Source organism: Sinohyriopsis cumingii, chromosome 9, assembly GCF_028554795.1.
Source record: "Sinohyriopsis cumingii isolate HCF-2022 chromosome 9, ASM2855479v2, whole genome shotgun sequence".
Classification (NCBI taxonomy): domain Eukaryota; kingdom Metazoa; phylum Mollusca; class Bivalvia; order Unionida; family Unionidae; genus Sinohyriopsis; species Sinohyriopsis cumingii.
Window position 1 is genome coordinate 59,137,347 of NC_142969.1, and position 27,576 is coordinate 59,164,922.

Below are 27,576 nucleotides of genomic sequence, written 5' to 3' on the forward strand. Positions count from 1 at the left end.
CTCACAAAGTTGGAGTACTAACCTGCATTGAACGTACTACTAACCATGTAATTAAGATAGAACCAATAAACGTATCGAATGATCCAGTTACATACGTGCAGTCTACAGAGAAGACAGCGAGAACCACACCAACAATTATCTTAAGTATACTTACCTAAGGTATGAAAGATTGACGGGATTTAGCAAGAACTTCTTTGCCAGGCAGAAGAGCCTGTAGCACTGTTCTTGCTATAACAAGCGGAAGAACCTGGCAAAGGTCATTTTTAACTTGGGAGGACTGTATTTGTGACGTAGCGGATATAATCTTAAACTTTTTATGATCGGGTATCGTACTTGAATAATAAATATTAAATTTTTTTTACGAGCTGTCAATTATGGGCCTAGATAAATCGTTTCTTTGCATGAACGAAACTATTGAATCTGAGGATGAGTATTTTAGCTATCACAAACCTAATTTAATTGAGACCCAAGTTATGTATATGTACTTTTTTGATGATGAATTATGCAAGTACAAATATATAATTAGGCCTCTCACTGGCATGGTACATACATTTCACTACATACCCATTTAGTCTTACATGCATGATCTTCCGGTACTCGTGAGATGCAAATACTGCTGTTCAACCCATATTTCCGTATCACACACAGATTTGAACTATTTGTGTGCCTTGTTTGACCTAAATTCCAGTTTGTCTGTAATTTCATTCATATAGGGAAACTAAAAATGAGGTGTACAGTAAATACTAGAAGCCGCATTCGTATTTTGTTTAGAGTCGGGAGAAGGAACTCGTTTGCTATAGCAAATTAATAATTCTCGACCTGACGGCCTCGACTTATCCCTACGCCATATCAAACTCAGTGCCACCATCTTCGCCATGAGGAAATAATAAACAGGTTTTAAATTTACTAGTGAATTATAGTTGGAAAGTTTTACACCATTAATTCAAAATACAGAATGTAATATTATGATCAAAATTTTCTCTACTGAAAATGAATGCTAATGCAAACATAATTTCTCCCATTTACTTCAAGAGACATTGGTGAAATGTTTTATGACTCCACAATCGTAGTTAGTTCATTATACGTATCGCAAAAATAGTGAATTTTGAGTTAATAGTATAAATTGTTTGAAAATTCAAAGCACTATTTTTTTTACATTATTGACTAAAAAATTAATCAAAGAAAATCCAATTGTTTCTCTCCTTTACTAATACCCACCGACTGGTGGAATGGCTCTAGAGCTCCGTTGACGACTTTTTCCGTAACCACCACTGTCCCAGGTTCCACTCCTAATAAATAACGATTTTACAACAAAAATGAAGAATATTGAAACCATCATGGCATTTTCAAGTGAATTTGAAATCGAGACATACTGTGAGGTTCAGCAAAATTACAATCCCTTATGCATACAATATATATAAAGAGTGCATCAGATCACAGTCACACTCGCTGACTTTGTGAATAAAAGAGGAAAATATTAAGAGATTCAGCATGCTTAAAATATTAAATAATTATGACAAACAATAACTGGAAATCACTGATTAATTCATATAATTATTCATTATGTTTTGATGTGATACGAAATGCAGTGTAATTGGCGAGAAAACTCCTTCGCGTATAACAGGAGAGAGAGAGAGAGAGAGAGAGAGAGATTTTCATACCTAAGCCACCACTCGTGCCAATTCTGAAAAATTCAACATCCTGGCACTTGGCATAATGGACAAGTTTGACAACTTCCTGTAAAACTATGGAGAGGGAAGGAATTCCGATGCCGTGCTGGAATAAATAAAAACATACAAATATATCTACCTACCTACCCACATGCATGTATGCATGCATACGGACAGCTAGACATGTATGTGATGTGATTTGGATTTTAAACGTAGCTTTACCAATTCTTAAGTCATATCGCTACGATGTCTGCCTTGTGGCAGTTTATAGTGATGTCTAACACTGGGGCATCATGCCGCAGACATGTAGCATGATGTCCCACCCAGTCACATTATCCTGACACCAGACCGACCAGTCCTAACACTAACCTCTTAATGCTGAACGCCCAGCGAGGCAGCTATTAGTATCACTTTTGGTAAGTCTTTTGGTATGACTCGGCCGAGGATTGAACCCACGACCTCCCGCATCCGAGGAAGACCCTCTAACCACAAGTCCACCGGAGCGGTGACAGCTAGACATAAATTAATATTACTGATTTTCACACAGGGCCTTTAGAACCGCAAAAAAAATTCAACTTGACAATATTATACCGTAACAGTCTTGTAGTATTCACGAAAATATATTTTCTTACTTTCTGTAATGAACAACTCGCTTTTATGCTGTGATCTATAACAACGAACCCTTTTATATGTACCATCAGAGATCAGTAGACCTTGACGGAAGACAAATGTACAGAGGCAAGCTCGAATGATGTACCTTCCTCTCGGTGAAAATTTATTTGCTTGCGGTTTGCAATAACAAATTCCATAAAGTCGGACCCCTTGTCTCTTATTTTTTTTGCATCGAATCTTTCATTAATTTCACTGTTTATTAGTAACCTTTCTTTAAATCGATCATCAGTCTGTCAGGCGACTGTTGATCTTGTATGTCCAACTCCTAGCGTACGCGTGGAATTTAACTATCATTGAATTTCAGCTTGTAAAAATGTTTCCGGCATGCACATTAATGTTGGAACAATTCAAATAGTGGTGACTAGCAATATTGCTAGTCATAGGTAACATTTGATAAAATAGATAGCGCTGCTTTAACTATGCCTGTCAATCAAATCCTGGTAGACACATACCAGCTTGAAATAAAAGCGAGCCGCAAACAAACCAGTTAAGAAATAAACTTTGCTGAACTTACGCTGACTGCCAGGACAGGTCCAGCTTTAAACATGGCGTACCGATCTGTACTTCCGGTAATATTTGTAGGAGAACCAACGTCCCCATAATACTTCACTCCTAGTTCAGACGATATGAATTGTGTGAACTTGGACATCCGTGATGGCGTTCCTCCGAAGCATACGAACTGTCAGAAATAATATAAATTAAAAAACAAGGGGGAAAAAGCATGAACGTCGAGCCCACAGTTGAAGCATTCTTTGCAATGGAAGAGCGACTATGAGGCAGAATGAAATACTTCAGCTCAATGTGTATGTGATTTAGATTTTTAGCGTAACTTTGAAAACATTTCAGTCATATCGATACGATGTCTGCAGTGTGACAGTTTATAGTGATGTCTAGCATTGGGGCATCGTGCCGTAGACATGTAGCATCAAGTCCCACCCAGTCACGTTATCCTAACACCAGGCCGACCAGTCCAAACACTAATCTCTTAATGCTGAGCGCCTAGCGAGGCAAATGCTAGTGCCATTTTGTAAAGTCTTTGGTATGATGCGGCTGCGGTTCGAACCCGCAACCTCTGCATCCGAGGCGGACGCTCTAACCACCGGGTCGAATTTAGTTTTACAATGACTCATCATAAGCATGAAGAAAAGCCATCAAGGGGTTTACCAACAATAGGCAAATTATAAAAAATAGCAAGGTCCCTAACAGCAACTTTATATGACTGATCTTGGCGCAAGTATCATAAAACGAGCAAGCATATCGCAGATTGATCTTCATGATGATTCATTACAAATGTAAAGAAAATCTATGAAGAGGTTTGGTAAAAATAAACACCAATCAAAACCATTAACAAATATTTCTTTATGACTGCGACCTTCATCTCAAGGTCAAAACTTTTAGGAATCATTCGCAGAATGAATTAACTTAGCTTGAAAATGATTCATTACAAGTATAACAAAATCCGTCAGGGAAATATAAGTAAATTTAACAAAATGATTCATTACAAGTCTAACAAAATTAATCAAAGTTTAAGTAAATGTAACGAATTAATTTTTAAGCAACACATTAACGCCCAAGTGACATTCTCCAGAAGAACAAATGGTCAAGCACGACTGTATTTAAATGAAAACGTTAAACCGAAACACTGTTAAAAAATGTTGACGATACGGCCGTTATTGCCTTAGCAGCGCTGAAAAGTGATTGCTGTGTTTCACTTTCGCACTAACGTATGCTCAGAAAACACGAAAGGTCAAGCGGATTTATATTTTCGAAGTTTCAGGTTTAACTTATTCCTCCACAATTTTACTGTGTCGACGTACGTATTGTGGCCCAAAGCACATAGTGAAAGTCACATTGTTTGATCTAATAGAATCCGAGAAGTTGCAATTCCCTCTGTTACATGCATTTCTATGAAGACCATGGATCATGGTACTCTGCACAAATGTCTTGGAATGTTTTTGTATCATCCTTTAAGATGCTAAATTACTATGTATTGAATTGTTAAAAACAACTGAGGCGAGCTTTATCCTATCATAAAATGTGTCCAGATTTCCTGAATTATTTCAGTCGACAGGCGCCAACTTTTGGAACAGCAGCATTTTTGCGAGTACCATAGTCTCGTTCAACTTGAGTCACCCGCGACTAAGTGAGATCTCCGCTAAACGTTTGACGAGATCTCACAGAGTCGAGTAAGTAAAGGTCTGCTTGAACGAGACTATGTGTACAATTGTACGACATCATCATCTTGGTAATCTTGTGTCACCTTTGGTATGAATAGACAGTTTCCCCATTTCTGACCAAATTTTCTTTACGGATTCATTACCTTGACATCGCCAAAGCGTTTCTCCAGATCATCGCTGGTGTTGCTCAAGCAAATGTGGTACAAGTGGTCCGTTGTGTTCTTCAACAAATGTGGGTTCTTGACTTTTACGGTCCTATTTCTGAAGATATAGGCACATTTAATTGAGCATGTCAGAGCCGGATAGGTGGTAGGGAATATCCGGACTTTCTCCCCACGTTTATTGGATATTATGCACAGTTGCGGTAATTAGATAAATAAGTATTTGCTTTAGGTCCTTTCGAGGAAAGTCAGTACACTTTTTGAAAATGCCCCACCCGCAACACTTGACCTGATCTGTCCCCGCATATCATTAAATGTGCATGTTTATAGTCCATTTACTGCATCTTTATTATCGACGGTAATATGCCTGTAATTAAAGCTAGGCTTATTCATTGTTTAGAAGGTCAATTCTGATTAACACTGCGTAGTGATGTTATAAAGTTGCTCGTCGTTTATTGGACATCAACTGCTCGCGGCTGTGTGTGAACTCACTAGACAACTTTAGTAGTTACGTCGAAAGGTACAATTTACCAATTATTCAAACAACACTTAAACTTTGAGAAGTATTTTATATATTTAGAAAGTAATGTTTATCTGCCTTAATTAAAATTTAGAACTAGCAACCACAAACTTCCAGTAGAGTCGGGGCGTTGGCAAACAGACTGAGACTAGATAGAGAATGCACTGATTGCGATAGGGGATGAATTTCACTGAGTTCGTCTGTCCTTTTTTTCTCGTTAGAAATTTGAGAATTCTCATCATCTTATTATTATTCTAATCCTAATGAAATTAAGTTTGGCAAAACCTTTTGATCCAGGTAATACTCAACTCTTTCTAAATTTGCTGACACAATTATGAAGAAAAAAAAATTGATGTCACTGCCAGTAGCATACAAATTACATCGCTGATTTGATGTGCAAGTGTAAATGAATATATGTGATTGTATGTACGTATACATATGTCTCTTTATGGATAGGTATTTGCATTCTTAATATGTTACATTGTTCTTCATCATGTATTGTTTACGTTGTGTTTTACATCATACGATTGAAATGCATACCCGATTTATTTTGTCCTATACTTGTTTGTACACTAAAACGTTTATTAAATACTCTTTCCACACAATGCAACCCAACGTGTAAGCATTACGTTAGTCAATATTTCAATACCAAATAAAGGTTATGTTCGCTTCTGTTCTTTTTGACACGCATTTGAACAGATATGGTTAAAACACTTAGTTTATTCTACATGCCCATTATTATCCCTTTATTCTACATGCCCATTATTATCCCTTTATCCGAGAACTTACAATAATTAACACGTGGAAACAATACACTGAATACGAATCCATCAGAAAGACTGATTGTAACAAATAGTTCCGACAGTTTTCAACAGTAATCAGTTAATAAGTTAATATTAATAAGTTAATACAATGAATGGAATGTATTGCTGAAAATTAAACAGGAAATTTCTAATGACAGTTGTGGATATCGCGTATTACTGAAGGAGTTAAAACTTATAGGTCCACAACTGTTTAAATAATACTTCCCTCTAATCCATGATTATGTACATTGTGTTTGTATTTTTAGATTCAACATTACCTTTTGTGCTTATTTTTAATTTGCTTGTCTTTGATTTATAATTGACTTGGACATAAACGCAATGAGAACCGAAGGTCATATATATATATAAACACATACGTGTATATCATAATCATGTTTTTATTTATAATCTTGAAAGCGGATCTTCCCAATTGATATAGAACGCAGAGATACCTGTGATAATGCAAATATGGCATACCATTACAATGTTATCAGACGTACATGACAATGCACAAATTAACAGCTTCCTTGTATTGAATATTAAGTACGTAATTAGGTATGTGCACTCTACAGATTTAATGGAAGATAAAACGTGTTCGTTTGTTACTGCTATATAATTACGACAACTGGTTGTCCTTACGGAGGGAACTGTTAATAACCAAAGATTCCAAGTCTAATAATAACAACAACAATGTGCGTTCCGTGGATTAAAAGTCTAAAAATAATAATAACAAGGTACGCTCTGTGGATTACAAGTATAATAATAATAATAATAATAATAATAATAACAACAACAACAACAACAACAAACATTTGCGCCCTGTGGATAACAAGTCTAATAATAATAAGAACTATGTGAATTCCGTGGATGATAATAATAATAATAATAATAATAATAATAATAATAATATTGTTATTTATATTATTATTATTCACGGAACGCACATTCTTCTTCTCCTTCTCCTTCTTCTTCTTGTTATTATTATTATTAACAACCATTTGCGCACTATATATTACGAGTCTAAAAATAATAAGAACTATGTGCGTTTCGTGGATAACAAGTTTAATAATAATAATAATAATAATAATAACAACCATTTGCTCTGTGGATTACAAGTCCTATAATACTAAGAACTATGTGCGTTCCGCAGATAACAAGTATTATAATAATAATAATAATAATAATAATAATAATAATAATAATTAAAATACTATTATTATTATTATTAACAACCATTTGCGCTCCGTCGATCACAAGTCTATTAATAATAACAAGTATGTGCGTTCCGTGGGTGAACTTCGGTAATGGTTGGAAACAGTACTGCAGTCTCAAGCATGCCTTGTCCAGTTGATTTCTGGTGGCAGTCAATAACATCTTGTTTTGTTAAATGCACTGAGTAACACTGTTTTTCTTTTGTGAACTAGTGAAATGAAAGGGTATACATTTCAACAAATTCTTTAATATGTTAGGCAGGAGTATATTCCAGAATAATTCAAATATGCTGTAAGGTCAAATTGGCTGGACACTAAAACGTTTGGAGAAAATTTTAATTTATGGCCGTTCAAGGCACAGCAAACAGACTAGAAGTGTTATTGATATGTATACGTCTGAAGATAGCAAACAACGATATTTTGTCATATATGGGAAACTGAAATTTAGACCAGTCCACTGGAAATAAGAATAACGCTGACACGGTCTATGTCCTTTTTCACTTGAATTGCAACATATTTACTTGAACCAGCGTATATCCTCTATTCATGTTGATATGAACTTGGTGGTGTTTATAAACCTTGGTCCTAACGGTGTTGTCAACATAACACATCAGGTATGATAGCTTAAGCATGACGTTCTAAGAAACGAGTCTGTTTTGGTAAGAAAACAGCAGAGGCAGCAATTTCGAAGAAACAGTCCCTTTAATCTTTGCAAGTAATCTAACTACATGCATGTAAAATAACAATTTGTATTGCATAATGCGCTTACTTTAGCAAATTGTTTCTTTCTTGTTCTTGACGATTCTTCAAAATTTCAATCTGATTCGCCTATGTTCTTATTGCAATTCAGTTGTATCATGGAACGTTCATGCCCGATGTATACATATAAATTACTTTTAAGTTCAGCAAGGCGCACGACTGACAATAAATTAATTAAAAGAAAACCAAACATGAAAAATCTCTGATTCTGGCAACGAATATCATTTGCAAAAGTGGCTGATTTAGAGTCTAACAGCGGAATTTCCCCAGTCACTCGATTATATGATGAAATTTGTTTTATCGGTATAACAGAACAGCTAATTGCATTTCGCATCATTCTTTAAATTCTATTTCTAAGAGAAAGTGTACCATTCAAACGTCATGTTCAATTTCATTGTATTTTTTATTTTTTTAAATTGTTATATATTACATACGGAGGTTCGTGATGTTCTATTCCATATCTTTGCTCAGATCCCTGTTACTACATCCATTAATTTTATTTTTTAAAATTGCATTGTTTGCTCAGTCAGGGCAATAACACCATGGTCGACCATCTAGATCATATATCAGCCCACCCACCCCAAAAGTATCGAAAACCTTGTGTCTCAGTAACCTTGAAATAATGAGGGTCTCGTTAACCATAAGAACAGCAGTGCTGTTACGACTTTGATTTTAATGTGGCTGTGAAAAGATATGGGGAAGTGAAGAAAATAATGCATCTCTTGTTTGAAATGACTGATAAGTTGTGACATTAAAACGTGATGTAAGATAGAGAAATAAAGAAAACGCTATAAATATATAGCCTTTTAATATTTCAGTGATATGTTTTCATTTCTATGACGATAACTGTGCGATTATATATATATATATATATATATATATATATATATATATATATATAGAGAGAGAGAGAGAGAGAGAGAGAGAGAGAGAGAGAGAGAGATTTTGGACGCCACTGGGTGCTTTCCCCTATCCTGTCAAAAGTGCACAGGGAGTACAGTATTGTATTAACTCCCTTGATCACCATGGGGTACGTATACATGATATATTTTAATTCCAAGTTCGCGAATAAATAAAATCAGAATATATTTAGGAATAAACGTTCCAACAGATGACAAATGCATGTTTACCCGAATAAATAGAAATGTCAATTATTGAAATCAAACGAGATTATATTCCACTATATAATCATTTAGGCCACAAGATCACGCCTTTATAATGGCATTCAGTTAATGTAGGACGTGCATGTATTTATTATTAATGAAATGTCATTGTTTTTGCACATCTATAAACTTAGTCTATCACCAATGGTTGTTTACCTTCAAGCCATCAGTAGATCTGTTTGAAAAACAAATGTAATGCCAACATTTTTAGATTTCAAGTTTCAAGTACACGTATGGTAAATCTGACCAAGATATCAGACTTAAAAGCGTAAAGCTCTTACAAGATCTCTCTCTCTCTCTCAGGGGACCCGAGTGGCCGCGTGGAATAAAGCGCTCATCGTTACGGATCACTGCTATCTCACCTCTGTCTGCGTGGGTTCTAGTCTCGGGCTCAGCCAATGTGTGTATGTGAGAAAGCTTGTTGGTAGCTTCTCGTGGGTCGGTGGTTCTTTCCGGGGTTTTCTCGGGTTCTTCCTCCACCATTAACACTGGCCGCCACGTAATAGCTATTCTGTGCTGAACAATGGCGTTAAACCCTATAATTAAAACAACAACGACTCTCTCTCTCTCTCTCTCTCTCTCTCTCTCTCTCTCTCACACACACACACACACACACACACTTTAAAGCTGTTGTCAAAAATACTTACTGTTTAATATCATTATCTTCAGTTGTGGTGTCCATCTTCAGTTGTCAGTGTTTCACTGGTCCTTTTGTTTATTTTCTTTCGCTTGTACACCACAAGGTATATAACTCACAACCGGTATTAAGTGCATCAAAACACGATACAACGTCACGTTACTTGGAACTCCTTTCTTAACAATGTAGGGCAAAATAGACTTGAGCAGGTATTTTATAATCACATTGCAATGACGTTAGAATCGATCAATACCTTGAGTTCAACTCTGGGTTACCTACAAAGCCTGCCGAAGACTAATCATGGGTTATGCATGGCAATATATATGGTAATACTATACGTACATGCTTATAATAATGTCCTTGAGGTGAAAGGCGCCCTAGACGCCGTTAGATTATTACACCTAACAACATCTCCAATGGGACTACTGTAAATTGCATACCCCATGTCTTGGTCCAGCTGCTCGATTGCACGTAGAGAGAAGTGTACATTCCTAAAATATCAACTCCTTAAAGCGCTGGCAGTAAGATTATTTCCTTTCATTAAGTTTATGTCATTTCAGTCGTAATGAGAGTCTACTGGTGCTCTCGGGATCTGAGAGGATGGCAAAATACCTAACATGATTACACGAAAAATTCGGAACATTATTCTATTTTTCAAAATAAGCACTCTGAATTCAATAAACTGGACTCTAAACTCTAAGAAGGGCACCGTAAACTAAAAAAAAAAGTTTTTCTCATAGCCAAAAGGCATGAATTGTTGTTACTCTTGTTATTTTTTTAAACTGTTATTACTATTCATTCAAAATGAGGAAATTATGGTAGAAGTTGACTTGTAAAATTGTTAAAATCATTTATTTTGGATAGGTTCCATTCAAAAAGTTGCATGAGTAAAATACAGTCTTCCTCAGTATTGTTATTCTTCTTTATAAATCCTTCCTTTGCTAAAGATGCACGTGGCAGTAATGCTTTAAAAACAAAGGAATGCATAGTTGGTAACAAAATTTCACCTGTACTAACAATGATCATTGCATCGGTGAAAATATGCAACATCTAGGAAAACGTTTAATTTATACGGCTTTATGGTTCTTCTTCATTGACCTTCCTTTAAATTCTTTGGATGAACGATGATTTTATTAATTCAAGGCAGGATATGTGAATGTACTGATTAAAAATGTATCTTTAAAAAAAAAAACTGATATAACCAGTCAGCTTAAATTTTGGAGTCATGAACGACATTAATGTTGAATTAGTAGCTGACAACTATGCAAACCAGTAATAATTATTTGTGAAAAATTCAGTCCGTCTGATATTCTCGGAATGAATTTCTAGAATAAGTTGACAATAATCAGGCCAAGTATGCACAGAGTACCCACTGTAGCTAACAGTTGATCAGATCTTCTTTATGCATCACTGCTGTGCTATTAATCAGCAGACCTGCTACATCATATTTAATTCAATCACATATGTGACTGCTCTAGTTTGAGGAAAACAAAAAACATGGGCATTTGCAACCACACAAAAGGGCAAGTTGCTGTGGAAAAAGGCCAGGCACTGTACTGTGCAAAACAGCATGGCGCGGTGCATTCTTAAAGTGACTCAAGGGAAACGCTAGCCTAGGATGTAAATTAGAAAATTGTACCATTTGAAATTTGAAATTTAAAAAATGCGGTATTTGTGATCGTTATTAACTGGGCTGAAAACTGGATGTAAGTCAAACTGACAAAAAGTCAAGTATAGACAGTTTTAGTTTCAAGCGTGTGCTGCAGATTTTCACAGTATATATATATATATATATATATATATATATATATATATATATATATATATATATATATATACACACACCTTCTAATGGCACGTAGGGACAATTATGGCTTAAGTCCAACATTATGATTGGAGACACTGTAAAAATCTTTCGAATAAAAAATACTTTTTATTAAAGTAAATAATGTAATTCTTGAAGATAAAAGACAAAGTTCTTCAAAAGTTCCAAATATCTAGTTTAAAATTTCTAAGATATTCAGAAAGATAAACTAATCAAAATAAAATGTATACTTTTTTCTTACAACATAAGAGTTATTAGTGTAGTTTTGTAGGGTTGATCACCGTTGTTCAACACATTAGAAACTATACATGGCGGCCAGTGTATTTTGGTGTAGTAATAATCTGAAAAGAATTCGGAAAAAACCACTGACCCAGAGGAGGCTACTGCAAGATTTATCACCAAAACTACGAGATAATCAAACTAAATAAAGAAACTATCCCAAAATGTAAGGTGGGTGTACTGTTGAAACTGAAAGGGCCTTGGGTATTAGTACATCCTCACATAGTAGTGCTACACTGTAAGATGTCGATTCTATTAGTTATAATGTGATGCTGACGTCTTACTGCCGTAATACCCGACGCCCTGTAAGTCTATTCCGTCCGCTTTGTTGGCGAAACCAGAGGCCAGTTTCTAACACTAACTCGCGTTGTTGGCCGTCGATGCTGACATAAACGATTCTGTTGCTGAGCTTAGGCCAAATGAGATTAGACATAAATGTTTCGTTAACGAAAACTACTCCTAGAGCAACTGACTGCGGCATCCCTCAACTAATATTGCTCTTCATCTCATCAACTAGCTGAAATGGATGTAAACATATAACGGAAATACGATCAATTGATTGTGCTGATATATATTATGATCAGGCAAATAGTTTTGGAGCAAAAGCAGTTATATCCCAACTATGTCCATTTGGGATGCCAACTATGTGAACTATTCTTGAAAAGTGACTTCCAGTTCTCCTGGCGAAGTGGACGGAACAAAGTTAGAAGGCATCGAGTGATTGGTCAATAAGACGTCGACCCCGCGTCCGCCCCACCACTCCGCAATCTTGAGTATCGTGGTCGGTGTCTTACTTTGTCGGATTACTCATATAAATGTGATTTAAATGCTATCGAGTTAATTTGGGGGACTTTGTCAAAATAAATGCAGCCAAAAGTAAGAGAAGCTGAAATGTGATGGTAGTTGAAGGACTACGTATTAAATTCTTCCAACAGGCAGACCAAATGTGTTAGCAAATTGCATGTAAACCCTTTCCAACAGGCAGACCAAATGTGTTTCAAACAGGCAGACCAAAGTGTGTTTCCAACAGGCAAACCAAAAGTGTTAGCAAATTGCATGTAAACTCTTTCCAACAGGCAGACCAAATGTGTTTCCAACAGGCAGGCAAAAAGTGTTAGCAAATTGCATGTAAACTCTTTTTAACAGACAGATCAAATGTGTTTTCAACAGGCAGACCAACTATGTTTCCAACAGGCAGACCAACTATGTTTCCAACAGGCAGACTAAACGTGTTGGCAAATTACATGTACACTTTTTCCAACAGGCAGACCAAATGTATTTCCAACAGGCAGACCAAATGTATTTCCAACAGGCAGACCAAATGTATTTCCAACAGGCAGACCAAACGTTTTAGCAAACTGCATGTAAACTCTTTCAAACAGGTAGGCCAAACATGTTGGCAAAATGCATGTAAACTCTTTCTAACAGGCACACCAGATGTGTTACCAAGAGGCAGGCCAAACGTGTTGGCAAAATGCATGCAAACTCTTTCCAACTGAGAGACCGAACGTGTTGGCAAAATGCATGTAAATTCCTTTCAACAAGCAGACCAAACCAGACTCTCAGTCGACGTAGATCTTTTTTGCAAGATCATTCGGGTATGTTCTCTAAACTGATCTACACGAATGTAAACAAACACAGCCGAATAAAGACCTTAAAAAAGAGACACATACAACGTTTGCTCAAAGTTTGTTCCGAACAAAGAAATTTAAATAGTCGAATTTATCACACGCGGGACTATATCTTGAAGTGAAATTGTCGAAATAATTTCTCACCCATGAACATGGCAGTCTCCACATGTTAATGATAATGAAACTTAAGTGACATCAGAACACGACAGTGCCATATATATTTCGTCAAATCATTGTAAGCAGAAAACAACAGTACCATATTTGTAATTTGACTTATATTTTAAAGTCCATATACACAAAATGTCACAATTTCATGTGCCTGCTTTCAATATTCTACATGGGACTTTAGGACAAGACAGGACTCGGGTCATAACTATTCTTCCTATGTAGTCTCTACATTTGTTGGCCAATACTGAACTTTCCAGTGTGCCCAATTGCTAATAAATCATTATGTTAAGTTAAACATCGTCATAGATGAACTCACGCTGAAGTTATTGTTATAGGTTATCAGACTTTTTTGAAAAGGTGGACTGCAGATAAATGAATTTGCTGTGAGTCACATATTTCACTTCCAGGTTCCAGACCAGCAAGATGCCTCATCACTCGCCGTGTACTGTCGTCAGGATACACACCGACAGCTACACCATAATGCTCATATTCTAAGGAATAAATAAATTCTTTTAAACAAACATAAAGATTGTCTAAATCGAACTCATGCCCCGCCACCAAAAATGAGAGGAGCAAAGCTCCTCTAAATTTAGACTGGGGCTACATTCATGGGTAATAATTGTGATCTGTCCATATAGGACCGGATTAGTTCTCGGCTTACGAAGCAAGGTAGGAGTACTAATATTAGTAGTAGACTTGATCCAGACACGTACAGCTTTAAAATTAAGTACATTTTAAGTACAAAATTTCTCTAATACAAATAGTTTAAAGGCAAAGTTTACTTTTCATTCTGTAATCGTACAAATCTGAGGCGTGTTGTCTTCTAAGTTTTCTTCTGTTTTATTTTATATATTAAAAATCAACTGTGAGTAATCATCAAATTTAAAGAACGTATAAAATTCAAAAATTGTCAGAACTGTATTCATATTATATGTATAATATTCAAATATTGCCAGAACTGAATTCATACTATATATAATGTTCAAATATTGTCAGAACTGAATTCATACTATATAAAAAAAATCTTTTGACCTTCAGTTCGACACAGTTCTTGAGCTGTGTTATTGTAGTATATTGTGATACTGTATACTTAATGAAGAAACCCAGAGGAGGGATTCCCGTAATTGAACATTTTCCCTGCACATAGTAGATAGCAGATGGGTTATTTTTTATTGATGACAAATTTTCAAGGTTATTGTCCTTTCTCTGTCCACGTCAGCACTGCATCGTTGTGTTTACTTTAGTTGTTGTTGCTGTTGTAGAGTTTAACGCCATTTTTCAGCACGCGATAGACTTTACATGGCGGCCAGTATTAATGGTGGAGGAAGAACCCGGGAAAACCCCGGAAAGAACCACCGACCGACGAGAAGCTACTGGCAAGCTTTCTCACATACCCACATTGGCTGAATCCGAGACTCGAACCCACGCAGACAGAGGTGAGATGGCAGTGATCCGTAACGGAGAGCGCTTTAGACCACTCGGCCACTCGGGGCCGCGTGTTTACATTAGTCCTCATCTGCATAGTCTTACGGTTATACTGAAATTGTACCTGCTTTGACTCGGTAGTGACCGTTTTAACTCTGTCAAGGTTCTCACATACCTACTAGGTATATCCATGTTTAAACCTACGACATGAAAGCAGTCCATTCTCTTTGGTTGATTTATCTTTTTCTCTTGTCGCAACGAAGAAATCAGGGTATAGGGGTAGAGAAATTGACAGCCGTTACTGTCACTTTTCCTTCTTATCGAACTAACCTGGAACGGGTAACTTGGATGCAAAATGAAGTTGTTTGAATCTAGATTGATATATGCAAAGACACATGGTACATGTACTCGCTTGTAAAGAACAATATCAACTTTTAGAGGTCAATGTTGTAATCTAATAACGTTTTATTCAACGGCATGCCTGTATTCCATATACAAGTAAATGTGGAAGATCCATTTACAGAGTTATCGATAACATGTTGTACTATGGTGTTTGTCAGGTAAAGGAACCAAAAATCAACGGTACAAACCATCTATCATAAATTATTAACTAATGTCCTTCAATGATGATGCCACAGCGATTGAGAACGATACTACAGTGTTGTCTATCGAATGCTGAAATTGTCCATCGCCTTAATCCAATAATACGATAGTTTCTATATTGCATCATCATTAATTCTGGAGAGGCCTTTAAGTCAAATATTTTACTGGTGTCCTTCTTTTTACTCTTTCATACTCGTATATTAACAGATCAAATTGTCGACAGCTCCGATAGACTAGTGGTTAGAGTGTCCGCATCGGATGAAGAAAGTCGCGAGTTCGAACCCCGGCCGAGTCATACCAAAGACTTATAAAAATGGTATTTACAGCTGCCTCGCAAGGCGCTCAGCATTAAGAGAATAGTGTTAGGACTGGTCGGCCTGGTGTCAGGATAATGTGACTGTGGGGGACATCAATCTATATGTCTGCGGCATTATGCCCCACAGCTAGACAGTAATATAAACTGCCACACCGCAGACATCGTAGCGATATGAATGAAAAATTGTTAAAGCAACGTTAACACACACACACACACACACACACACACACATATCAAATTGTCTATTGGTGAAGTTTTTGTTTACAAACAAAGTCATGTGAACAAACTTTACCCCGATATAAGGGATACACTGTTATAAAAGTTGTGATTATGAAAATTGTCATTTACTGGTTGAATGTGATAGACACCATCTCCACCTTTAGAGCTTTGTTGGAAATTAAATTCATGCCTTAATGATTTTTCTTTTCTGGTTAATATGGAAGAGCATTGGACTTTTTGACAAAGCTGTTTGGCATCCAACACTTCGAGAGTCAGGAGTTAAAAATTTAGCGTTTGCAAAAGATTGTAGTTCTGTAAGGCAAATTTGCAATCCAGCTGTACAAGGGAAATAGCTTCTGTTTTTTGATAGGGTGGGTGGGGTTAACATGTGATAGAAGTTTGCACTTACATGGGATTTAGCGTACACTCTGTAGCTTTACGCATTCGGAAGGACTGTATCGCTTATGTGTGTATCCGTGTAGTGGTTGTTCAGCAACAACAAAAAAATGTAAATACATGTCGATACTTAAAGTTAATTTGAAACACAAATACATGTCACTTATTACTATGAGTGATTATAATTTAGGACAATGCCGCATCTCTCTCTCTCTCTCTCTCTCTCTCTCTCTCTCTCTCTCTCTCTCTCTCTCTCTCTCTCTCTAACACACATTACTCAGCAGGTGTATGACTAGGGTCTCCGGACTTGTAAATTCAAGTTGGCCACAGGCAGCTGCTGCTGTGTTCAATGGTGAACGATTACATGAAGAGCGACAGATACATGATAGATCTGGAAGGCTTGTAAAATATGATGGAGACTCATCATGAGGTTAACTACATGTTTAACTAGAGAAATTTTAATGAATTAAATGGAACCATTAGGTCGTATCCCTACCTACCCTTTGAATGGCTAAAAATATATAGGTATTGGCTTCATAATTCAATGTATGTATGTATGTATGTATGTATGTCTGCTTGCATCTGTCTATCTAACTATTTGTGTGCGTGTGTGTGTATCCTTTGAAGGTAATATACAGCTGTATTTTACAAGCCTTCTAGACTTGTTGATGGATCATGTATATGTCGCTCTTCCTGTAATCGTTCAACAAAACAAAATACATATACCTATTCAAGCTTAATAAAGAAATGAAATACACCTACAAGAAAATTGTCCAGGTTAAGGTGAATTGCTTGTACTGAATAATATTGCCTAGACATACATACATTGACAACTGATGAATGTACTGTAGCATATATTGTTCACTTTCGCGTGGTTGCATAAAGTACTGCTCATGAATGACAACGTGGCACTTTGCCCGCTTTTGATATTGGTTTTTCAATCGCCATTTGGCTATCTAGAAAATGGTCTGACTGATAGGAATGGTCGGTTGCCAGATTATCTCGGGTCTTTTGAAGGTAGAGTCAATAAACACGGCAGACACATACTAATTTATGATGCCAATTTATAGTCCTTTACAAAGAAGGCGTGTATTGATCTTTAGTGGAGATCACCAGAGGAACAAACGATTTAAATGCGCAGTATTTTAATGCTGTATATTAGTTTGTTTGCTTGCTTGTTTTTCATTAATTATCCTCTTAAATTAATATCCTCAACTTTGGATGCTCATGAAAAAATACAGTTACACTGTATATCAAAGAATAGACTTGTTTAATCGCTATCGTCTTTCGTCTTATTATATTTCAAGATTTGTTAAAATTTAATGATCGCACTTTTGATACTTACGTTCAAAAATGACAGGAATATATGATGAACGTCCAATTTACAATATACATTATTACTTCAATAACTGACTGACAAAAACAACCCAAGTTGCCGACAAATGAAAGCCATATACAAACGTTCTAATACCTGAACGACATATGCACAGGTTTTAATACCTGTACGCCATATAAAAATGTTTTAATTTACACCTGCACGCCATGTGCAAAATTATACCTGAACCAAATGCTTGCTTGTGTACTTATTAACGTTGATACCTCTTTACTGCAAATCACGTTTCAGCAAGGCAATTAACAGAGTTAACAATTCACTTTTGGGACTAGTACTTAAGTTAGTATGTGTCATGTAATTAACCATATTCCACAGTGTGCCGCTGTAAAATCTTTCACACTGTGCCATATACATATCAACATTTCACACAACAGTAATTATTTTTTGTTGATATTGTTCCATCTAATTATCCATCTTCGACAGTGTGTCACCTAATTATCCATCTTCCACAGTGTGCCATCTAATTATCCATCTTCCACAGTGTGCCATCTAATTATCCATCTTCCACAGTGTGCGATCTAATTGTCCATTTTCCACAGTGTGCCATCTAAGTATCCATCTTTCACAGTACGACATCAACTTATCCATATTCCACAGTGTACCATCTAATTATCCATCTTCCACAGTGTAACATAATGGTAGTCTCTGGAGTCGAGGAAGACAAGTTGTGCGATCTCATTCAACGGTGGACGCGCATGTGGCTCCTGAGTCCAAATGACGTGACCATAGCTGGTCTTCATGTAGCGGGATGACCATGGTAAGGAACTTCTGAGGACAGCTGAGCTTCTTAATGATTTCCCACAGTTCATTTCTGCTCAACTTGTCAAATTCCTTCGTCAGGTCCACAAATGTGATGTACACTCCTTTGTTTTGTTCTCAGCATTTCTCCTGGATTTGGCTCAGAACGAACACCATGTCAATTGTACCCCTATTGGCTCTGAAGCCGCATCGACTTTCTGGAGGATGTTCTTCTGCAATGGTGGGTACCAGTCTGTTCAGCAACACTCTAGGAAGATTTTGCCTGCAATGGTGAGCAGAGTTATTGCACGGTAGTTTGAGCAGTCAGACTTTTCCCCCTTGTTTTTGTACAAGGTGATGATGACTGCATCTCGGAGGTCTTGTGGAAGTCTCCCTCGCTCCCAGCAGCAAACGAAGAACTCGTGGAGTTTGGTGTGCAATGCTAGGCCTCCTCTCTTCCATATCTCTGGTGGGATACCATCTTTTCCTGCAGCCTTTCCTGTCTTCAGTTGTTCTATGGATTTTACAGTCTCTGCAGTCTATTTTGAGCAGACAGACTTTACCCCCTTTTTTGTACAAGGTGATGATGACTGCATCTTGGAGGTCTTGTGGAAGTTTTTCCCGCTTCAGCAGCAAACGATGAACTCGTGGATTTCGGTGTGCTATGCTGGGCCTCCCCTCTTCCATAACTCTGGTGGGATACCATCTTTTTCTGTGGCCTTTCCAGTCTTCAACTGTTATATGGATTTTACAGGCTCTTGCAGCGTGAGTGCCTCATCGAGTTCCATCTTTAATGGCTGTTGTGGGATGGGGTCAATAGCTATCTCCCGGACTATGCGGCTAGTGCAGAAGAGGATGTGGAAGTGCTCTGACCAGCGGTTCGGGATAGTTTCCTTGTCAGTGAGTAGCTCCTGGCCATCTGCACTCCGTAGGGGTCCTCTATTCGGAAGGAAGGACCATACACTGCTTTCAACGCTTCATAAAACCCCTTGTAGTCACCAATGTCAGAGTACAGCTGGGTTCGTTCTGCAAGCTTTGTCCACCATTCATTTTGTCTGTCTCGGAGCCTGCACTGGAGGGAGCTGTATATAAGGCGGAAGGCTGCTTTCTTCTGTGGACAGGATGGCTGAGTGAGGTGGGCTTGGTACGCTGATCTCTTGTTGGCAAGCAGTTCTTGGATTCCTTGGCTGTGTTCATCAAAGCTGACTGTGTTTTTCTTAGTGGTGAATCCAAGGATTTCTTCGGAGATTTGCAGAATGGCAGCCTTGATGTGGTTCCACATCTCTTCCGGAGGTAGATCTGGCGGACAATGATGTTCTTCAAGTCTAGCCTGCAGGCTCTCTTGAAAATCTGTCTTGATGTTTGCAGACAACAGGTTTTTGACCTGAAGCTTCCTCCTCGGGGTGCCTCCTTGTTGTCTCGGCCTAGGCTTAAAGTGGAAGTCGAGCTTGCATCGGATAAGACGATGCTCTGTGTGGCACTTTCCACTGAGAATCACTCTGGTATGAAGGACATCTTTTAAGTCCCTCTGGCGTACTATGATGTAATCGATTAGGTGCCAGTGTTTTGATCTAGGATATATCCAGTTTGTTTTCATACTGTCTTTCAGCTGTATTCGGTATTTGTGATGGTGGGCTGTGGTCTAAGGTTGACATTACTCGGGGTGAGAGTAGGAGACAAGCGACCCAATCCTCCAAAAATGTCCCATACGGCTTGCGTCTCTGATTGCCTGTGTCAACTAAAATCCAGCTCCTGGCCTTCGCGAGTGGCTTAGATTTGAAGTCCGGCAGACCACGTTTTCCACTAACAGGAGAAGGGGTGAAGGCGGGTCACTGGTGCCTTAAAACCAGTTGCTTCGGGTAGATGGGACTCGTAAACCTTGGATGGTAGCTCATCTAGGAGAAAGAAAACTCCGATTCCAAGCCTCTGCTGCCTTGCGCCTATACCCACTCATGGGAAAGGCTAAGGGAGTAAACCCCGACAGAAAATCCAGAGACGGAGTCCCTAAGGCGGTCTCACATTGACTTTAACGTCACTCCGGCAACACCTGAGACGCCGTTGGTGCCAAGCTGTATCGGCATTCGTCGTTTCCTTGGGCCCACCAGCTGCGTGGAGAGGGGGGATCTGCTGCATGGACAACAGCTGATTCTCCATACCACCCTGCCCAGGCTTCATAGCTCCACTGGAGAGGACACTCCAGCGTCGTAGTACGGAGTCGGCACAACACGAGAAGTAGCAGTTTACCGGTTCTAAGTCAAAGCTCGATTGGTGTAGAGCTTGGCGCCAGGGGTTACTTCTGACGGTGGGAGAGATCACCAGGTCTCACTGGACAGCAACCGCCCGCCTCAAGCTGGGCAGCCCCCAGTCAGTAAGGTGCTTCCCGCCATGGCCTGCCTGTTTCACTGGGTGCGTGGAGCTTAGAGAACCATCTCGACAAGTGGGCCACAAAATTCTGCACCAGGAAAGACTAAAAGAAGAAAACAAATACTCCAACTCTTCGTTTTTCAACCTGGAACATCAGGGCCATGTGTCCTGGATTGACCGCTGACCTACATCAGATAGACGATGCACGGAAGACTGCCGTCATTGACAGAAAACTCTCCCGATTGAACATCGACATTGCCTGCCTCCAGGAGACCCGACTGGCTGACACCGGTACCATAAGGGAAGCCAATTATACGTTCTTTTGGCAGGGGAAGCCCTCGGATGAACCTAGGCAGCATGGTGTCGGCTTACAATAAAGAACACTCTAATCGCCTTCATTGAACCTACATCATTAGGTGCTGAGAGAATCCTTGCCCTCCGGCTGTCAACATCCTCAGGCCCGGTCAACATCTGAAGCGTGTACGCCCCAACCCTCTGCTCCACCCACGAGGAGAAAGACAGGTTTTATGAGGCTCTGGATCAGGCAATATCCAGTATCCCCAACAATGAAGGCCTTTACTTACTAGGAGACTTCAATGCTAGAGTGGGAGCTGACCATGAGGTCTGGTCCACCTGTCTCGGCTTTTACGGAAGGGGCAAGATCAACGAGAATGGTCAGCGACTGCTGGGGATGTGCTGCTCCCACAGCCTATGTGTGACCAACACTTTCTTCAAATGCAAGGAGATCCACCAGGTGTCGTGGAGACAGCCACGTTCACGCCACTGGCACCAGCTAGACCTCGTCATCACCGGGCGTGCAGAACTGGGCAGTGTCCTCCTCACACGCAGCTACCACAGTGCCGATTGCGACACGGACCATTCCCTCGTGGCCAGCAAGGTGCGAATATTACCCAAAAAGCTGCACCACGCCAAGAAGAAGGATCACCCACACATCAACACCTGCTGCGCAAGCAATCCTGAGAAAACACAGCAGTTATTCAGCGAACTGAAGGAAGCCCTCAACAAAGTGACACCTGATGACTCCATTGACTCCAAGTGGTCCCATATCCGTGACTCTGTGTACAATTCAGCCATCACAGCTTACGGGAAGAGGTAGCGAAAGAATGTCGACTGGTATGAGGTAAACTGGAAGGAGATGGAGCCCGTGACGGATGCAAAGAGGAAAGCCCTCCTGGCATACAAGGCTGCATTTAGCCTCAGAACACTACAAGCCCTCAGTATTGCAAGGAACAACTCCCAGAAGACTGCACGCCGCTGTGCCAACACCTTTTGGCTAAATCTTTGCAACAGTATACAGACAGCTGCCGACACCGGGGATGCAAGAGGAATGTATGAGGGTATCAAGAAGGCGACAGGCTCCCACCCCTAGCTACAAGACTGCTCCCCTCAAGACCAAGACGGGCGAAGTCATTACAGACCAGGGGAAACAACTGCAGCGATGGGTTGAACACTATCTCGAGCTATATGCAACCCAAAACAATGTCACTGGAACTACCCTGGAAGCCATTCCAGACCTGCCTGTCATGGAGGAGCTAGACACATAGCCCACCCTGGAAGAGCTCGGAAAAGCCATCGATTGCCTTCCTGTGGGAAGGCTCCTGGAAGCGACGGCATTCCGCCTGAAGTCCTCAAGAGCGGAAAACCAGCAATGCTCCAGCCCCTACACACTCTCCTCAGCCTTTGCTGGGAACAGGGATACATCCCACAGGACATGCGTGACGCCAACATCGTCACTTTGTACAAAAACAAAGGAGACCGTAGCGACTGCAGCAACTACCGGGGCATCTCCCTCCTCAGCATCATCGGAAAGGCTTTCGCCCGTGTTGCCTTGGCGCTCTTGCAGATCTTACCTTCCTAGTCTACTCAGAGTCCCAGTGTGGATTTCGAGCCGGCAGGTCAACTGTAGACATGATCTTCTCACTACGTCAGCTGCAGGAGAAGTGTCGCGAGCAGCAGATGCACCTCTACATTGCCTTCATAGACCTGACGAAGGCGTTTGACCTGGTTAGTCGGAGTGGACTCTTCAGACTGCTGAAGAAGATCCGCTGCCCACACCCCCACGTCTGCTTGCTGTCATTAGGTCGTTCCAGGACAACATGCACAGCACAGTGTGCTTCAATGACGCAACATCTGAAGCCTTCCCAGTCATCAGCGGAGTCAAGTAAGGTTGTGTCCTTGCGCCGACGCTCTTTGCCATTTTCTTCTCCATGCTTCTCCAGTACGCATTCAAGGACTGCAGCGAGGGAGTGTACATCCATGCCAGGGCTGACGCAAGCTGTTCAACATTGCCCGTCTCCGTGCTAAGACTAAAGTCACAGAGGTACTCATCCGTGAATTGCTCTTCGCCGACGATGCAGCCTTGACATCACACACGGAAGATGGACTTCAGCAGTTGGTATGCTGCCTCTCCCATGCTTGTAAGGAATTTGGACTGACCATCAGTTTGGAGAAAACGAACGTCATGGCGCAGGACGCAGACTCCACTCCCTCTGTCACCATCGATGGGTACAACTTGGAAGCTGCCAAGAACTTCACATACCTCGGGTCTAACATCTCCAGCTCACTCTCCATTGATTCTGAGGTGAATGGCAGGATTGCCAAGGCAGCAGCAGTGATGGCCAGACTTAATCAGAGAGTCTGGAACAACCCCAACCTCACCGAGAAGACCAAACTGCGTCTATACCAAGCCTGCGTGCTCAGCTCACTTCTCTACAGCAGCGAAACTTGGACCACCTATGCAAGACACGAGAGGAAACTCAGCAGCTTTCACCTGAGATGTCTGTGGCACATTCTGCACATCCAGTGGCAGGACAAAGTACCCAACACAGAGGTTCTAGAACGCGCCAACATGAACAGCATGTTCTGCATTCTCAGCGAGAGGCGCCTTCGCTGGCTTGGCCATGTCAAGAGAATGGACCCAGGCCGCATTCCCAAGGACCTGTTATATGGGGAGTTAGCAGAAGGTGCACGACCAACTGGACGACCACATCTGCGCTACAAAGATGTTTGGAAGAAGGATATGAAGACGTTGAACATCAATGTCAACGATTGGGAGAGCTGTGCAAACAACCATTCCAGCTGGCGTCTAGCTGTCAGGCAGGGAGTTCAAAACGCAGAGGAAGAAAGAAAAATAAAACAAGCTGAAAAGAGAGCTAGAAAGAAGGATAAACAAAATCTTACTTTGGAGCTATGCCATCGTCTCCCGTAGACGGACGGATGCCAAGATCAAGATGATGGTGGGATGTAGTTCTGAGCAACATTCAAGACGCAAGCGCTCATTGTCGTTGCAGTCTCCCACACCATGTTTCCCAATAATGGCTTTCCAGGTTTCTAAGTCTCGGACACTCTGGCATTGAAATCTCCGAAGATGATTATTTTGTTGCTCTCTGGGACACTCTTGAGAAGTCTGCGGAGGTCAGCGTAGAATTAATCCTTCTCAGATGCATCTGGTTGGAGTGTTGGAACATATCCACTAAAGAGTGTGGCGTGTTGTTGGTTTCCTAACGGGAGACGCATGGACATGATGCAGTCGGAGTGGCCAGTGGGAAGGTTTGTTAGCTTAGTGTCGATTGAGTCCTTGACCATGAAACCGACTCCTAAAACTCGTTTTTCAGTCTTTGGATTTCCTGACTAGTATAGGGTGTATTCAGCGCCGAGGCCTCTAAGACTTCTTTCCTCTGAAGGGCAGACTTCGCTAAGTGCAGCAGTGCCAAGACCAAGACCAGATAGTCGTGTGCGATTGAAGCAGAGCATCGTTATAGTCTGTTGCTGTCAGTTGGGTCTAGCATTGTTCTGATGTTCCAACAAGCCAGTTTTAGTCTTTTCCCACGATGTAAGGCAGGTGGGGCATGCCTTTTTTTCTGTCATGTTTCGACCGCGTTGGAAGACGCCAGTTGACTGCGTCAGGCCAACTGTGGGGGCGGGGGGTGAGTTAGGAGACAAGCTTGGTTTAGGCCACCTTTTCCAGGCCCCTCTCAATGCGTTCGGAGTGCGCAGGCTGCTTGGTCACTCAGGCTGCTATGGTGTTGTCTTCGTACACACACACACACACACACACACACACTAGATAGTGTTATATCTGTACGCCAATCAGAACTTAAATCCAAATCCATACATGAATCTTATGTTTCGTCTATACGCCATTCTATTGGCATTTGCCTTATCATCAACTGTACATTCATCCATTCTATGGAACTTACGTTTATGTCATTGAAAATAAACACAGTTTAAAAACGGTTTGGTATTTGATGCATTTAAAAGCCTCATGTTTTTTTTTTTTCATGCCATCAAACATTTTCACGACATTGTATGCCTATTAGATGTATTTGTACGATATTTCACTACTGCCCTCAATGTTAGTGTAAGAAAATGTGAAACGATTTTACTACAATTGCTTTAAATATCTATAAATTACGCTGAAGAAAATTGTGAGAGGAAAGATAGGCGTGTATTTCTTGTTAGTTTTATGTCGCTAATGTAGTTGACTCTATTTTTATGTCGCTAATGTACAAAATATCACCAAAACCTTAGAATCTTTCCAGTGTTCATTAGCACTCCCTTGAAATACACTAAAATACTTAAAAAGCTGCAACGTAGAATGTCATAAAATTGTTATTTAGGTTTGGCGACAGAATAATGGAAAGATGTTCAACTAAATATAGCTTGTATATTTTCTTATTTAGGTCTCCATTTTCCCGTTACAAACATCTACTGAATCCAAATGAGGTCAAAATGGTTTGCCCAGGGATTTGGTTACAGTCTGAAATCCGTCGAAGTATGTTGAACAAATAGGTCAGAGAGGATATGATGTGGTAATATTTGATAATAAATGCCTAATCACGTAAACTTGTCCTTGACGTAAAATTGGAAAATCTTACCTTTAAATCAAACAGCAAATGCACATGCAAATGAATTAATGACTCCCGCCATAAAATAACTGGTTTGGAGATCATTTTTTGTGTGTACTAATTATCATCTTTTATGTAATAATTCTAATAGATTAAAATCAAACTTGTATTCATTATCCGTTGTCATTGTTCAATGGCGTAAAGCAGATGTACACCTGATCCAAATGTTAAATGCTGAGACTATACAGGAGAAGAGAAAATAAAAGCATCAAAGTAAGCAATTGGCACGGTGCAGTTGTGGTGGAGTGCACCTCCAGATAATGTACTTTGTCCAAGACACAACTCCTACCCTACTTGAAGATGAAATGGATCGGTAGAGACTGAATAGAGATGGCTATATTTATGAGGCGTAATTTCATTGAGAAAAGATTGTTTAAAGTGAATGTTCGAGTATAGATCCCCAGTCAGAAGAAGTATAGGATCAAGAGGTTTCGTCTTTTTAAAGTAGCCTTGTATACACACAACCCAACCAATGGCCTTTGAGAGATCCCCCTTCCGTATTCTAGAAAAACATTGTTTCTATCGTTGTTGCTGTATTCTTTGTTTGTATTTGTCTATTTGTGATTAACTTTGTATGAGAAAATTCATCTAAATACCATGCTTCACGCATCAGACAGCTTAATTATCGTGAATTAGTACGTTTGCTCCTGTAGCCTTTTTGGGTCTACTTCGACCCGTCATCGCCTCTACCCCATTGACATATTCAGCCTATAAACAACAGCTGCATGTTGACCACTTTTTATTTTGACCGCAGGGTGTTTGCATACCCACTCACGTGACATCACGCGATCGAGTCACGTGGGGTAGAACTTCGTCCGGATGTCAGTGTCCCAAGAACTCCAGTAGGGCCAAAACACAGGCCTTCCACTCTCCTCTGCTGTGATTGTAGAGAGGAAATAAATCCCGCAGATTGTACTACTTATTCAGGCAAGCATGCTGTAGCGATCTATAAACATACCGCGACCTAATGTTTTCAAATGATAAGCATTTGTCTGCGCGAAGATTATTTTGTTTATCTGTCTGTAAATTTGCATAGTTTCTTATTTGTGCTCGTAATTGTGATTTTCGATTTCTGCCAGAACCGTTTCGAACTCAGCCGCACTAATTATTTTATCTTTAGTTGCAGCCGAATGCATTGGTACAAAACTAAAACCATGACGTCGCTTATCATTTATTAAATTCGCCATTAGACTCTACGGCCCTTTATTTCCATATATGATGAATAGGTATGACCCAGAATATTGCACCTTGAAGATGTGACTTTTAGGTTTATCAAAGCTGTTATATACAAAATCTAGAAAATGTCGATCATTTACTAAGATAGAGGCGTCAGATTTTTCCTCTCCCTCTTTAGTTATTATTCCCATAATCAAGGTCCATGAAGTTACTACACGCAATGGTGCGGGCATGTGAGTGAATTTTTTTTGCATGTATTGTCTTACTTAGCTGGATCAACAAAATTTTTGATAAATACAATCGACACACCTCTGTCTCTGATTCCACCGTTGTCAGTGAACA

General features: G+C 39.7%; 1 protein-coding gene across 4 annotated transcripts in view; it reads right to left on the bottom strand.

The window, feature by feature from the left end:
- The window catches only part of LOC149791894 (uridine phosphorylase 1-like), a 104,731-nt gene that overhangs the window by 30,921 nt on the left and 46,234 nt on the right, over positions 1–27,576 (bottom strand). The window contains exons 1-5 of one of the 4 annotated variants that reach the window (XM_089970405.1): positions 9,784–10,050; positions 4,663–4,780; positions 2,857–3,021; positions 1,662–1,776; positions 1,219–1,289 (exon numbers count right to left, since the gene is read on the bottom strand). In XM_089970405.1, coding sequence (XP_089826531.1) covers positions 1,219–1,289; positions 1,662–1,776; positions 2,857–3,021; positions 4,663–4,780; positions 9,784–9,818 — 504 coding nt within the window. In that variant the 5' untranslated portion in view covers positions 9,819–10,050. Of the gene's footprint in view, positions 1–1,218; positions 1,290–1,661; positions 1,777–2,856; positions 3,022–4,662; positions 4,781–9,783; positions 10,052–27,576 lie in introns of those variants that run through there. The other 3 variants (XM_089970404.1, XM_089970407.1, XM_089970406.1) reach the window with 3 other exon arrangements.